General features: G+C 31.9%; 1 protein-coding gene across 13 annotated transcripts in view; it reads right to left on the bottom strand.

The window, feature by feature from the left end:
• The window catches only part of LOC145295484 (serine/threonine-protein kinase B-raf-like), a 235,035-nt gene that overhangs the window by 38,281 nt on the left and 181,126 nt on the right, over window positions 1-15,628 (bottom strand). For 7 of the 13 annotated variants that reach the window (XM_080141476.1, XM_080141469.1, XM_080141470.1 and 4 more), the window contains one exon: window positions 3,413-3,448. The exons of the other annotated variants lie outside the window; for them this stretch is intronic. In XM_080141476.1, coding sequence (XP_079997602.1) covers window positions 3,413-3,448 — 36 coding nt within the window. The remainder of the gene's footprint in view (window positions 1-3,412; window positions 3,449-15,628) is intronic. 13 annotated transcript variants of the gene reach the window in all.

Below are 15,628 nucleotides of genomic sequence, written 5' to 3'. Positions count from 1 at the left end.
TGAACTGATACATAAGCATCTTTGTTTTATATGCAGAAACATGATGGATGAAACCTACACAGCAAATGAAATATACACAGCAAAAAATTAGAAGAAAATTTACAAAATAAATAAATAATAAAAAAAGTTATAAAGTAATCAACATTTTTTTCATTGAATATGTCTGGAAAGAAAGAATGCCAAAATGTTATCAATAAATGGAAAAAGTTTTTCAATGCTTATCTTGAAAATAATACAATAAAATACTATCACATTTACAGGTTTCACAAATGTGTTTCTTTTCCCAAGAAAACAAAAAGTATATTATATATGTGTGCTATGTGCTATCAATAATGAAAACAATAGTGTCAGATTTAACTTTTAATATTGATGTAATGTGGTGCATATATGTCAATGCATTTATAAATATTACTGAATTGTAAACATTGTTTTCTTAGGATTTCACAAAGAAAATATATAGACTAATGTAATAAAACAACTTAACATCTGATTTTAAGTTTCTAAAGAAAAAAATTATTTTTTAATTTATTAGTAAAGAAAGCAAAAAAAAAATAAAGACGTGCTAAAATGACTGTCACCGCTGGATTCCATCACTCATGGTGATGAAAATAAAAAATGCTTCCAATATGAACCAATAAAAACGAAAAAATAAAAACAAACAAACAAAAAAAACAAACAAAGCAATTACTACAAGGTTTTGAATGAAAATCATTCCCAGGATATTTTTCAAACCAACCAAAAAATAAAATTGAAAGAATGGAGAACTTCTAAGCTAAAGCAAACACACAGGTATAAAAAAAAAAAAAAGAAAAAAGAAAACTATGACAAAAGGTTGGAAAAATATAGAAAAAAGGGATCTACAAATTCAACTAGCATAAAATTACTACAAAAATAAAGAGAAAAAGCATTGTCAACAATAAAGGTAGACAAGATATGCTCTTTTCCAACAGACATGAGTATTCTCTAGTTATTTCCAAATCAATGTTTTGCAGTTCAATTAAAACTAATTAAAAAAGTGTAGGTGTCTCAGGAAGGTGGACTCATAAAAGTTGTAGAATTGAAAATTAACATTTTAATGAGAATCAAGTATTATTTTTATCTGTTTAATAATACATCTGTATGTTTGTCCTATATACATTTTTAGAAAAGGAGATTGCCTGATCACCAAATCTGCCGCCAAAATTAAGATTACAACCATTTCGAAATGAACTGTTCAAAATCGAATAGTAGAACATCATAAATACAATTCTGTTGTTGTAAACTTAAAAAGTAACACAAGTCATTTATTTAAAAATATATTTGTTTGACAAGTATTTTCATGATAAAAAAGGAAACTTAATTTTTTTTTTTAAGAAAATTAAGAGTTATTTTCTTTATTTAAAAAATATTTAGCCGACAAATATTTTTTCAGATAACAAAGCAATCAGAAAATATATTTTTCATTCTCTAAATAGTGTCATTTAGAAAAGGTCAACGAACACCAAAAGAAATACAGATGTTTAAGATGGCACTTAATTGGTCTAAATAAATATTATTCAATATGAAGAATGCTACGAAAATTCTATGGTACACAATCTGTATAATTTACTGTTAATAACTCATTTTGAAATAATGTCTCAGTGTGAATACTATTAAGGAAAAAATTACTCTTTCTTCTGTAAAAATAATTGTCATCATTGTTTTGTTTACAAAACAAATAATTTTTTATGTATTTAAAATTGAAGTAATTTCATTCTGTTTAAAACAAACATTCTCTTATTGTAAAATAATTAACTAAATAATCTTGAAATCTATAAAGCGATTGCCACTTTTTGAAATGTATTTATTTAAAATTGTATGGTTTTAGTCAATGGAATGACAATCTAATTTTGGAACAATTTATTTTAAAATACATTAAGTTGGAATTTTTTTTATTTTAGCGACATCAGATTGATAAGCAATCACAATCTTGGTTAATCAGACAATGTCACATTTTTTTTTTTTTTTTGTAATAATGTACAAACATGAAATGCCTTAGTGTATTATATTATACTATTAAGTCCTGTCATTCAATTTGGAGCATAGGTCACATGAATCAAGGTTCTCCAAGGATCCCAAACTTGATCAATCTTTTCAAACCATCTTGATATAAAGCCGATCCTCTTCACATCTGCCTCCAGATCACAACATTAGTTGTGTTGTGTTTTTTTCTTCTTGTGGCTTCCAAAAGAGGGCAGATCTGCAAGAAATGTGGCTAATCCATTTTTAACCTCTTTGTAGGATTTCTTCCTCCATCATTAGCTATACTTTGCCACAATTCCTTGTTGCTGATGGTAACTGGTCAATGAATTGTGAGGATTCTCCAGAAATGAGTTAATGAATGTCGAGAACTTCCTCACAGAACTGACTTTATAGCTCAATGAACTTCTAATCTTGAGATTTGTAGCAATCAAATTTACAGTAAAACATTTGTAGCTTTTTGTGATTGTGAAAAATGGCAGGGAGAGTATGCAAGTACTATTACGTATTTGAAATTTGAAATATATACATCAGTGAAGGTTAGTTGAAACGAAGATAAACAATAATGAAGACAGAAGGAGATAGATGTAGGAAAGTGATGCCATATTTGTATTTGTTGTAATTCTCGGCTTTTCTTCTTCTTTCCATCTATCAAAGTTGAAAAATTGACAAACGTAAACAGTGTCTTTTAGCAATACAAAATTTTTAAATGACAAAGGATTTTTTTTGGCTAAAGACTGGTTTAAAAACAAAGTAGAAAGTCATTTGACAATAAAATTACAAAGGGACTTGTGGTAGTTACCATTATTACCAGAAGACAATATTACATGGTGTCAGAAGTGGGATACTGCATGGATTCAAAGGATTGCGTTAATGTTTTTTTTTTTTTTTTTTTTAAATAGGTATTCACCATTTCTTTAAAGTCTCTGAATATACAAATCCAGAAATCAAAACACATTCTCTAGCTTTGAAAAGGCATTTATTGATATCCATATAAACACTATTGTATGATTTTCAGGATCTGAGGTTGCATTACTTCTAGATCATTGTATTTAAATCATCCAAGCAAAATTAGATCTTAAAATCTGCAATAAATATTATTGAGAAAAAAAAAAGTAGCTAATGTCCATCATTTAAATTAAAATGTGCATATGTATTTTTGTAACTTGTAGACAAGAGCATGAAAAAAAATGACTACGTTTGAAACACACAAAGTTCTATCTATAGGAGGAGGAGGAGGAGGAGGAGGAGGAGCAGCGAGCAAGTAGTAGTGGGGTCAATCCTTTTGAGATGATGAGCGTAGATGAACGCTATGACAAGCCAGGATAGCTAACGGTAACTAAGTCGACCAGTAACAAGCTAAGAACTGGACGACCCCATGGCATAAGGGGGTGATGTTATGGCATTTACTTACGCAGAGACAAGAATTCATCTTCTATTAGTCTACAGTCTGTAAATAAAACGAAATTCAATTATTCTTTTTTTTTTTTCTTTAAAACCAAGATTCAAGGATTGTAGAGGTACATAGAAAAAAAACGCCTGTTGATTGGATTGGACATGTATTAAACTGAAGTAGAAATATAAACAACACATTAATCACAAAAATCATTTCACCAACATTTATGGATAACATCCTGTGCACATTATTGTTCATTAATTTAATGAAAAAAAAAAGATCATTTAAAAAAAAAGTCCAAATTCTCCCTCCCTATAAAAAATAAAATATATTTTAAATAAGATATATATAAAAATGCAAATCTGTATGATGTATTTATCCATGACAAAACGAAAACATCATTCCAAAGATAAAATTTTATGAGTATCCAACAAGTGACTATCTCGCCTACAATTTTCCAAAATATCTCAAGAACCACATGGAGGATAATTCACCAATAATTCATACAAGATTTTTGTTGTGATGCCTACAAATTCCCATTAATTACTTAAAAATGATTTTCTTTATATAAAAATAAAACTGCTTGATCAATTTAGGTGATTTTTTGGATATGATCTTTTCATTTTTTCGTGGATATATATCATACATATATTTTTTTTTAATTTGTTTTTTAGTGTATGGGGAATTATGGACAAAGATGAAAAAAAAAACCATTATGTACCTGAACAATGAATAGCAAATCATATTTAAATATGGAGAAAATATCACCTAATGTAAATGGAGAATGTGAGTAGCCAATGAGAAACAAAGCTGAAATTGAGATGAATTTTCCAACCTGAAAATCATAAGCCCCATATGTGCATGTGGGAGGGAGGTCAGTTAAAAAAACAAAACAAGTAAAAACAACTTGAGTGATAAGCAGTAAAAACATATTTAAAATAATTTGAAAAATGTTTAATTAATGAAATATATCAATCTGGGTAGCCCATCACGAATTGTTTGAAGTTTTAGTAATCATGTCACAATTTACATTTTCAATTTTCAGAGAGAACCGTCATACGAGCAAAAAGGAAAGTAAAATAAAATGGACAGAGAAAGAAGAGAGAAAACAGGAAAAGAAAAATAATGCAAGAGATGGGATGAAAGGAAAATAAAATCCAACCAAATGACAACAAAAACTGAGGAAGTGAGTTGCTAGGTATATAGATAAAAATTAGCTTATTCTTATTTAGAAAAAAATGGATTTTGATCAAAAAGCTAAAAACTCAATAAGCTCTAGCAAATTAACTGGAATTCTGCTTCTAATTTTTTTAAATCAAGGAAATTGGATTAAAAATAAAACAAAAAAGAATTCTACTAAAAAGTGGAAAACTCATCGTAATAAGATTAAAAGAAATTATTGAAAACTTAGTGGAAATATAAATATCAATGCTCCATTGATGAGAATAGTTCCAAAGAAATATAAATAAACCCTAACTCATCCAAAAAATCAGATGAAAATTAGAATTCATAAGACTTTGCTCTATTCGTAATTTGCCACTAAAAAAAGATTTTTTGTTACAGTTTACAACAAAAACATGATTTCAATTGCTAAACCTTAAGTCTTTTTTATTGTAAATGAGATTTATTAATGCTCTTTAGTAACTAGTGGGGGTACCCAGCTTTGCCGGGTGTTTGGGTAAAAAAACGTTTTGGTAAGTAGGTAGGATCGAACCCGGAACGTTGAGGCGAAGGTGGAAAAGAAAGTGAAAAAAACCCTGAAAACTTACCCACTCGCCCACAAAGGGAGAGTAACAAAACAGAGTTTAATTTTAATGATTAAAAAGTTAAATTGACAGGTGCGCGATTTTAATGATCACATCATAGAAGTCCCACAGTGAACATTTACTGCGAGACAGTTTTTCTAGTTTTGTTTCCCAACTTTTTGTTTCGCCAAAGGGGAAACCAGCTGCCCATAAAGAGGAGAGTGTCCTTATGAATAGCAATTGTCTGATATAAGGAGTTTCCCCCACATTGATCAAACGGCCATTGCTTTCTAGACGTTCCCAGCTTTTGTGCTGGGAACCGCACCTTTGCTTCAGATCAGTTTCGCTTTTATATGAAAAAGCTGAATCAACACGAGGCGCCAAAATAGCAAGAATCGTCTAAAATTCAACGTAAATAAATCTAGACGCGACGTGCATTCGCAAATCCTAGATATTATTATCTAGGGGGTACCTCTAAATGATAGTACCCCCCCCCGCCAGGAATTCCTGCGAAAAAAGCCTTTGTTGGACATACAAAAACTCTTGTGCGCGTTTTGCCTTTTATATATATACTAGCGAGGGGTACCCGGCGTTGCCCAGGTGTTTGGAGGTGTGTGTGGTTTTGGGTAAATCAAAACTCCGGGACGGGTAAAATAAAAAAAAATGTTTTGGTAGGTAAGTATGAGGATCGAACCCCAACCCTTGAGGCAAAGTTGTAAATTAAAGTGTGAAAAAAAAAAAGTATGACGTTAACCATTGAGCCACCGCGAGATGCAAACGGAAACACGTTTGAATTTATTTAATTACTTAAATTAGCAGGTGCACGTTTTAATGACTTAATGAGGTCAACTTTTGACTGCGGGGTAGCATTTCATTTAGTGAGGGAATGCTTTTTTATTTTTATTTTCCCAAGACGTTGGGGGTAGGGGGGAAACAGCTCCACGTGTCGAAATTGAATAGCAATTGTCTTCTGATATAAGGAAATAATATTTCCACATTGATCAAAGCTGATTGCTTTCGGACATTTCCGGCGATCGAGAATTAGTGTCGCTTTTATTATAGGAAAAAGCCTAATCCACATGCGGCGAGCGACAAATGTGGAATATTTATCTTTCTGAAGTCGAGCAAATTAAATAGACAGGCGAGCTCCGTTGTTAACTCAGAGATATTATGATTTATATGTGATATAAAAAGTTTTAAGAAGTTGTGAACTGACTGACCGCTTCTCTGAAAAAAGCCTTTTGTAGACATACAGAAAAAGCGAACACACATACATACATTTTCGCTTTTTGTGTGTGGTGTTAAATAAAGAAAGAACCCGGGGGGGGGGGCATAGGATCGAACCGGAAGCCCTGAGGCGAACTTTGAAAATAAAATCGGCCAGCCAGAATGAGTTAGTGAAAGATGTTTGAATTTATTTAAGTAAGAACGAAATTGACAGGTGTGCAACCGGAAGTTGTTGAGCGTTACGACGACGACGTCAATGACCAGGTTTGTTTGTTATAAGCGAAGTAAAAAAAAGAAAACAACGTTAAAACTTATGCGGGAAAAAACACAAAAAAAACTAACGTAAGGCAAAGGAACGATGAAAATAGAAAAATGAACGTTACAATAACGTTAATAACCCTCACCATTTTTCGGCTTAAATAACACTGGTTCAATATTTAAATTTAAAAAAAAAAAATCAAAAAAAAAAAAAAAAAAAAAAAAAAGAAGACATCTCACACCACGATTCGAACTCAAAACGCTTAGATAATGAACCAACGCGCTAATCAACTGACCTAACGCGACGTACATGAAATTTGTTCAGTTTTTCAACTATTTAAAGTAAATCAGGTCATGCCGTCATCTGGTGCATGCGTAGAACCGCTCGTCGTCACGAGAAGACCATTTTTGTTGACCCCTCCCTGTCGAATTTCGATATATATGATACCGAGTTTGTAAATTTTCGTTGTGTCTGTCGAAAGTTTTTAGCAGACACACAAACATACATTTTCGCTTTTATATATATAGACTAGCAGGGGTACCCAGCGTTACCTGGGTGTTTGGAGGCGCGTGTGCTCTTAAATAAAATAAAAAAAACGGGGGGGGGGGGCGAAGCCCTGAGACGAAGTTTGAAAAAAAAAAATGTGAAAAACATGGACTGTTCGGCCAGCCAGAATGAGTTACTGAAAGATGTTTGAATTTATTTAAGTAAGAACCAAATTGACAGGTGCCCGCACGGAAGTCGTAGAGCGTTACGACGACAACGACGACGTAAGCAATAGCTATTCAGCAAATGAGGTCAATGACCAGGTTTGTTTGTTATAAGCGAAGTAAAAAAGAAAACATAAAAAAAATGAACGTTAAAACTTAAGCGGGGGGGGGGGGCTTAATTTGTAAATCACAAGGTCAATTTGAGAAAAAAAAATTGTCTAGGCAAAACCTTTGTAAATGTTGAATGACAAAACTTTAAGATAACGATAAATCTATATAATGAAGTTCCAAGTCTATGTATGTGTCTGTACATGAATAGACTTCTATATGGTTTACTATTATACTAAACTGACCACATACAATGATAGAAAACATATCAAAGAGCAAAAATGGTTATGATAAAATAACCCTCACCAACAGGGTCCCAGGGAGGGAACCCTATGCACTCTCACACCATTTCATGAAGAGCTACCAAATTTGGTAGGATAACCATGTTGAGAAAAAAGCTTTAACAGGTTACACCACTTAACAGGGGTGGAGCCTCAAGAACTTATAACTGGAAACTCTGTATGCTCACACTGTTTGATTTACATTCACAGAGTGACCAAATATAGCAGGACAACCCACATGTGGGGTTGGGGAGATTTTGATGGGTTACACCACTCACCCCCACCAGGGGTATCACTATCACTTATATACCCAAGGGTATCACTATGCACGCTCACACCATTTAATGTAGAGCTACTGTGCTTTCCATAATAAACCTACCATGGGAAGGGGGGAGGTTTTTATGGGTTACATCACTCACTCACACTAATAGAAGTGGTACCCCATGGAGATCACTTATAATGGAAAACCCTAATTAGTGTTCATATGTTTGTGTCAATAAAGATTCCTGCTACCACCTCCTCATGTTTTTTTTTTTTTTTTTTTTTTACAAGGTGGTCACCACTTATCAAGGCCCGGAAGCCACTCTGGGATAAGGGTTATTGCATGTACAGTACGTTAGTGTTGAGATTTGATAAAGTGTCTTACTTAAGGGGGCGGTTCATCAAGAATTTGTTTATGTTGGACTTGAAGACATCCAGGTTGTAGTCAGGTGGGAAACAGGCAAACGGAACAGAGTTCCATAGGCGTGCAGTTCTAAGAAAGAAGCTTTGTTCATGGTATCTATGTTTTGATTTAGGCACAGATAAAGAGTGGAGAAAATTATTGACGGTGGTTTCAGCTAGACAGGTGTTTTTCGTGAAAGATTCGCGAGAGGGGACCAGGGATTGGAGCTCAGACGAGCACTTGCCATGGAAGTAACGATAAAACAAAGACCGGCTCACAACGTCCCTTCTGTGGGAGAGAAGTTGCAGGGAAGAGAAAAGGGCATCCCCCACTAAGCCACAAAGCCTATTTTGTACTCTGTCAAGGCAGGATAGTCTGTTTTTAGCAGCTCCTGCCCAGATATGGCAGCAGTACTCCATACTTGGACGTACTTGGCTTTTATATAGATAGAGATTGCATCAGCAGTGAGATATCTTCTGGAGCGGTAGAAGGATCCTACCGTTTTTCCAGTGAACTTGGCAACAGAATTGATGTACGTGTTCCATTTCAGATCAGGAGTAAAGGTCAATTCCAGAAGCTTATCAAAACACGGGGCTTCCCATAGACGAGAGCCATCCATTTCAATTGATACCAGATGGGGATCAGAGCGTTGATAATGTAGAGATAAGAGCTTGGTTTTAGATGCATTTAAAGTAACCAGCCACCTCTTTCCCCACTGTACCATGTGCTCAAGATCAGAGGAGAGAGAATCAGAGAGAACTTTGTCATTTACGGCCTTTGATGTGTTGCCATAGATGGTCGTGTCATCAGCATAGATGTCAACGAATGATTTAAGTATGTTTTTTGGGAGATCATTGATGCAGAAGAGAGTTAGACCCAGGATGGACTCCAGCATCAATACTGTATGCCTTTGATTTCTGCCCATCGACCACTACTCTTATGAGCCTATCAGAGAGAAATGATTTAATAATTGAAAAAAACATTTCCAGTTATACCATAGCTCGAAATCTTGTGAAGTAGGCCTTTATGCCATACCTTATCGAAGGCCGTTGATATGTCAAGAGCAATTGCCCTAGAAAGGAAGCCTTTGTCGAGAGATTCACTAATCCTTTGAGATATAACCATTAGCACATCTGCTGTAGATCTAGCAGAACGGAAACCATATTGCATGTCACTAAGAAGGTTATTTCTGCTGAGGTGGTTGACTACTTCTCTATTTAATATGGATTCCAGCAATTTACTCATGACGCACAGAAGACTTATTGGTCTGTACTGAGAGGGAGATGACATCACCTGAATTCTTAAATACAGGGCATACTGATGAGGTTTTCCAGGGTGTTGGAAAGCACTTCTCCTTAAAGCAACGCTTAAACAGTTTTGTAAGTATGGGGTCAAGTTCTGGTTGAAGCTTTTTCAACACTATAATTGGAATGCCGTCAGGGCCAGTTGCTTTACTGGAATCAAGGTTCTTGATTAGTTTGGTGACCTCACGCACAGATATTTGTATGTTGCATAGCGTGTTGTCTGTTATAGGGGGAAATACAGGGAGTTGATGGCCTTTGTTGCATAGGGTAGAATTAGCTGCGAAGTTATTGGCAAATAGTCTGGCCTTGTCTAATGCTGACAAGATGACCTCAGATCCACTGATGATGGTTGGGATAGAACGCACGCTTCTGTTCAGGATCCTGTTTGCTATTTGCCAAAACTGGTGGGAACCAAGCCGCTGCTCAGCTACTTTGGATTTAACGGACTGAGCATATAGCGCTCTTGCATTTTTTATTACTCTTTTACAGTGGTTGCTTGGCAGTTCTGAAAGAAGCTTTAGTTTCAGTGCATCTATTACGTTTGTTACATGTTTGTTTGAGGGGGTTGCTTTGGCTTTGATACTCCAAAAGTTTGAAGCTATCTCTTTACACCCACACTTCCTTTTCATAACCTTTCATAAATCAGAGATCATTATTTGAAGACTCATTTTTAACCCAGTCAACGACAGGTAATTCTGCTAGTATTTATACAAAATAATCAGAAAAGGGCAAATTTCAAGCCAAATTCAAAAAGAAGAAATAGGCCAAACAACTGCTTGAAAAAAAAAAAAAAAAGGCTAAATTTGTGAAATTTGTACTAAAAATGTTGAGTGTTCTAAAATGAGTGATCGATTTACTAGTAAGTTGCATTAGAAACTGAGCAACTCCTACAAATATTTAAATATTTATATTTTTTGCATTTATGTACACCAAGTAGGGACATATGAAACATCAGACAGTAAATGTCATTAAATTTTTTTTTAAATTATTAGGATTAAAGAACTTTTAACAGTGAATATTTTCATTTTCTATTTAATAATCACGTATAATAATATATACATCTCTGTGCATATGTCTATCTATAAATAGTATGTACTGTAATATATGTCAGTTTTGATGGAGCAGCTATTCTCATAAACACACATAAATGTATACCTGTAAATAAGAGATACATAAAAGAATGCTGTAAAAATCTAAAAATAAGATTAAAATTTTATTACATTGAGACAGATTAAAATGAACATCAGTGATTTCTTTGCAAACTAAAATATAAATTTTACATAATGAAAATAGAGTAAAATAAAAAGAGCTAATTTTGTGAATTTGAACAAAAATAAAAGTAATAAAACTTTATGCCTTTATAGAAATTGCTGTGAAAATTAAAAACAGTATATGTAGTTAGATTATGCCTTGACTTGCTTTTGTAAATTTAATTTGAACATAAATTTTTTTTTTATAAGTAAAAAAAAGGGGGGGGGGTATTTTCTTCAGAAAAAAATATATTTGTTTCTACTTTCTTTCATTATATCAATAAAGTTCCAGAAAGTTCAAATTCTTTCTAAAACATCTTATCTATTATAGAACAAACATTTAGACAACAAATGGAAATTCAGTCCTAAATATAACTTAAAATTGTTGTAAACAGTTGTTCAATTACTGTAATGACCAAATAAGTAATTTAATTAAACTTTATAAAAATTTGATTTACAAAAAACAGGAAAAAAAAAAAAAAAATTTCTTTATTGCAACACTAATTTTTTTTTTTTAAATGACGAATTATCTTTCTAAAAGAAATTAAGAGATTATGCAAAAAGAAGAGCATTGGATGGTTGATACAGCTAGTAAAAGATAATTCTTGTTTTCAACTAATTTAATTACCATTCTATCATCTTTCTGTGTCCCCTTAAAAAGAAACATACACACATGTAAAAAAAAACAAAAAAAAAACTAACACATCCAATGCAAATTTGCAAAAAAAAAAAAAAAAATTAATCTTTTGCTAAAATGATTTTTTAAAAAAAGTTATTTTATCTACCCTTCCAGCTTGTGAAAAGATCACTTATAACATTTCTTTATTAATTAAATAAGACAATTTTGAATGTGTGTATTTCTTGTATCAACATAAATTTTATGCATGAAACTTTTTATTAGTATTCAACTATGTATTGAATAAAAAATGCAGTAGCTTTAAATGAAACAAATTTCTAGAAATTCAAGTAAATCTTCACTCACTCTCTACATTTCTACATGCTAATATTGTAAACATGATAAACTGCAAGAAGATAAAAAATACTCTTTTTCAATTTTAAAAAAATCTTTTCAGAAATGAAAATATTTTCTTCAAAATTAATAAAAAAGATTGAAAGATAGGGTTGAGTAAACAAAACAAAGAAATATATTATTTTATTTATTTTTTTAATATATATATATATATATATATATATATATTAGAAATGGGTCCTCAATGTAAGCATTGTGTAAATTTGAATTTGGTTTCTAAAACTAATGTTTCGAAGTACAAAATTTGTAAAGTTTTCAATAAAAGAGGCGGAAAATTATTCTTTCAACCAAAATCTCATCACGTTTATTCCCCTATTCGGCAATTTAATTTCGCAATCTATCATTTATTATACATTGGATTTACCAACAAATGTTAACAAGAAGCTGATTGAAAGATCTTGAAAATAATTTCCTCTTTTATTTAAATAAATTTATATATATATATATATATATATATATATATATATATATATATAGATCATCATATAACGATTAGATCACTGTCTGCCTGTGCCTGACATAAAGAGCATTTAAAGTTAAAATGTTTGAATTCAACATTATTTCACGCGGTTAATGGTAGCAGAATAGAGATGGCTCGTGTTGCCGAGTTTGAATCTGTCGACTGGTGTTAATCGTGACACCCTGCACTGAAAATTCCCGAAAGGATGAAACACTAGTGTCTGTAGGTATTTAATTATTATAGTAAAAAAATAATTATACATATATATATATATATATGTATGTATATATTAGAGAGAGAGAGAGAGAGAGGAAGAGACAGACAAAGAGATTTATAAGTTGATGAATAATATTTTTGATTTTAAATGCACAATGAATTTCTTTTAAATAGACCCCTAATAAGAAAAACAAATAAAAAAAAGCACGCAAAATGGTGAAAGCAGAAACTCCAAAACTTCAATCATTCAAAAAAAAAAAGTCTCAACACCATGCAGAATGTCATTATAAAATTTAACTCTAAAAATGAAATTAAAGCATTGATCCTTAAGATATGATAGCATGTAAACTGAAGGCATTTTACAGAAACCTAGATAGACAAGGGAGTTGAAAACAGCGTTTATTAGCAAGAATAAAAACAAAAAAACTATTGTTTCATGTCTACATCAATTAAATTGTGTAACCACTTATGTCCGGCAACTATTATTATTATTTTTTTTTTTAAATTTACTATTAGTGGGGTGGCAGTTGTAAAATACACTTAAATATATTTTAATTCATGCAGATTTCATATTTATTATTAGAGACAATTCTCTATCATATTGTACAAAATATATAGTACTGATTTCAAAAGATTGTTTAAAAGAGAATGACTTGGGTGCCATCAGCTAGAATTGAAACCAAAACATTTAGTGTTCCAGATATGTTCCCTACTGTTTGAGCTATCGACACATAGATAAGAAAGATTTCAAATTAAATCACTTCAAGCTATGGATGAATCTGGGCATGTGCAGAAAGTAAAAATATGTCGGCAAGTAAAAAAATGAATATTTTGCATTTCAGCTTGCCCACATATTTCTGTATGCGTTATTCATCCATCCAAACAAAGATTTTACTCATTACAAACCATCCTTGGTGTATGATTACTATTTCCTGTTAATTTCAGTGTTATGTGACCAGTAGTTTTAGAGTTTATCGGTTAAATATTTACACACACATACATACATACATTCATCTACTGTTTTATTTATATAGATAGTGTTGTTGTGTATCCACCCTACAGATAATAATGAACTCTCCCACTTATAAAGATTGGGAAAATATGTCTCTTGGCATTAGCAACACAAGTTATGCGTACTTGACAGTTGGACTGACATATAAACACTTTCCATTTGTTGTGTTTGCTTTTCTATTGAATATATTTTGTTTCCGTTAATTACAGAGTTGTGTCTTTCTTCTGGACCCTTATGGAACCACAAGAGATAGTATTATTCTTTCGACCCTTCTCATACTCCACAGAATAACAAAAGTCCAATTTATATGAAACGGCTATTTTATGTATATGTCTATTTTGTTAAAAATAAACAACACACAACAAAAAAACAAACTCAACAAAAAGACGTTTCTGAATTTCTGAAATGAAGATTGGTTATTCGTATTATTGTGATTCATTGGACTACTGTTCTCATCTTGAGTGTGATTTTCACAACATTTCGGTCAATGTAACCTCCAACCTTCTTCAGGTGTATTTTGTCAAACTCTGTAAGGTTTCTGTCGAACTCAGGAATTTGGATGGAATTTGGAACGGAATCCTTTATTTAGGACCTCTATCCAGTCATGGCTGATGGAACAAGAGCACACTACCCCTGTTAAGTAAATAAAGAGTTCTGCTCGAAATTCTATCCAAATTCCTGAGTTCGACAAAAACATTCCCGAGTTTGACAATATACCTGAAGAAGATTGGAGATTACATCGACCGTAACGTTGTGACAATCACACTCAAGATGAGAACAGTAGTCCGATGAACCCAAATAATACAAACAACAAAAAGATTTCATAAAAATGCCGATTTTATTGAAAAACCCTTTTAAATAAGATTCATCAAATTATCTTTCCAAGGTAATCTCCAAAAATACCGTTAGGGCTTACAACATGGCTGCCAGAAGAGTCACGTGATCCGGTAGGTGTATCAGAATTTTAGGCGGAATTTTTGACACCCCCAACAAAAAACTGCGAATAAAATATATAAAACTCGTAATTTCTGTTTTTAAAGTGGGTTGTCAATTTTCTTTATGAAATATACTTCCAAAATAAACTATTACAGTCGTTTAAAACATAATAGAAGTATTACAAAATACATCACATAAAACATAATAGAAGTTTACAAAATGTCTACGAACGTGCGTAGACATTTTGTAAACATTGTTTTTAAAAAATAAAAAATAATACTTCTATTATGTTTTAAACGACTGTAATAGTTTATTTTGGAAGTATATTTCATAAAGAAAATTGACAACCCACTTTAAAAACAGAAATTACGAGTTTTATATATTTTATTCGCAGTTTTTTGTTGGGGGTGTCAAAAATTCCGCCTAAAATTCTGATACACCTACCGGATCACGTGACTCTTCTGGCAGCCATGTTGTAAGCCCTAACGGTATTTTTGGAGATTACCCTTTCCAAATATGCAAAGATTTTTTTTACAAGAAATTGATTAAAAGATAGAACAGAAATTGGGAGTGTAGAGCAAAACAAATGTGAAAGTAAAAAAAGAAAAATATTAAATAGAGAGAGCTAGTCTACATTAATAAAGTTATCAAACAATTCATCATTTGTGCAGCTTTTGCTTACATGCAACATTGGAAATTAGGTTTTACTTCTTTAAAATTTTATTCAATTTAATAATAAAACAATATTTTTCATTAAAAATAAACAGAAAAATACTAATTTCTAGTTCAATCAAATCTTCAGTTCAAAGCAATTTTTCAGCTAATAAAAAAGCTAACTCAAAAATTAATAACTGCTAATTACAAATATTTGATACTAATTCTGAAATTACATGTAACCATAAGAATTACATTTAACAATTTTAATTTAATATTCAGATATTGTTTTATACTTACATAAAACAATCTAATACTTAACAAAAGACAATTAAAATAAATGTTATTAATGACACAGTTAAGAGGAATAAAATGTGT

Source organism: Euprymna scolopes, chromosome 2, assembly GCF_053919585.1.
Source record: "Euprymna scolopes isolate OS-2025 chromosome 2, ASM5391958v1, whole genome shotgun sequence".
NCBI classification, from domain to species: Eukaryota; Metazoa; Mollusca; class Cephalopoda; order Sepiida; family Sepiolidae; genus Euprymna; species Euprymna scolopes.
Note: the sequence above shows the minus strand (reverse complement) of the source record. Positions and strands in the feature narration are given on the sequence as shown.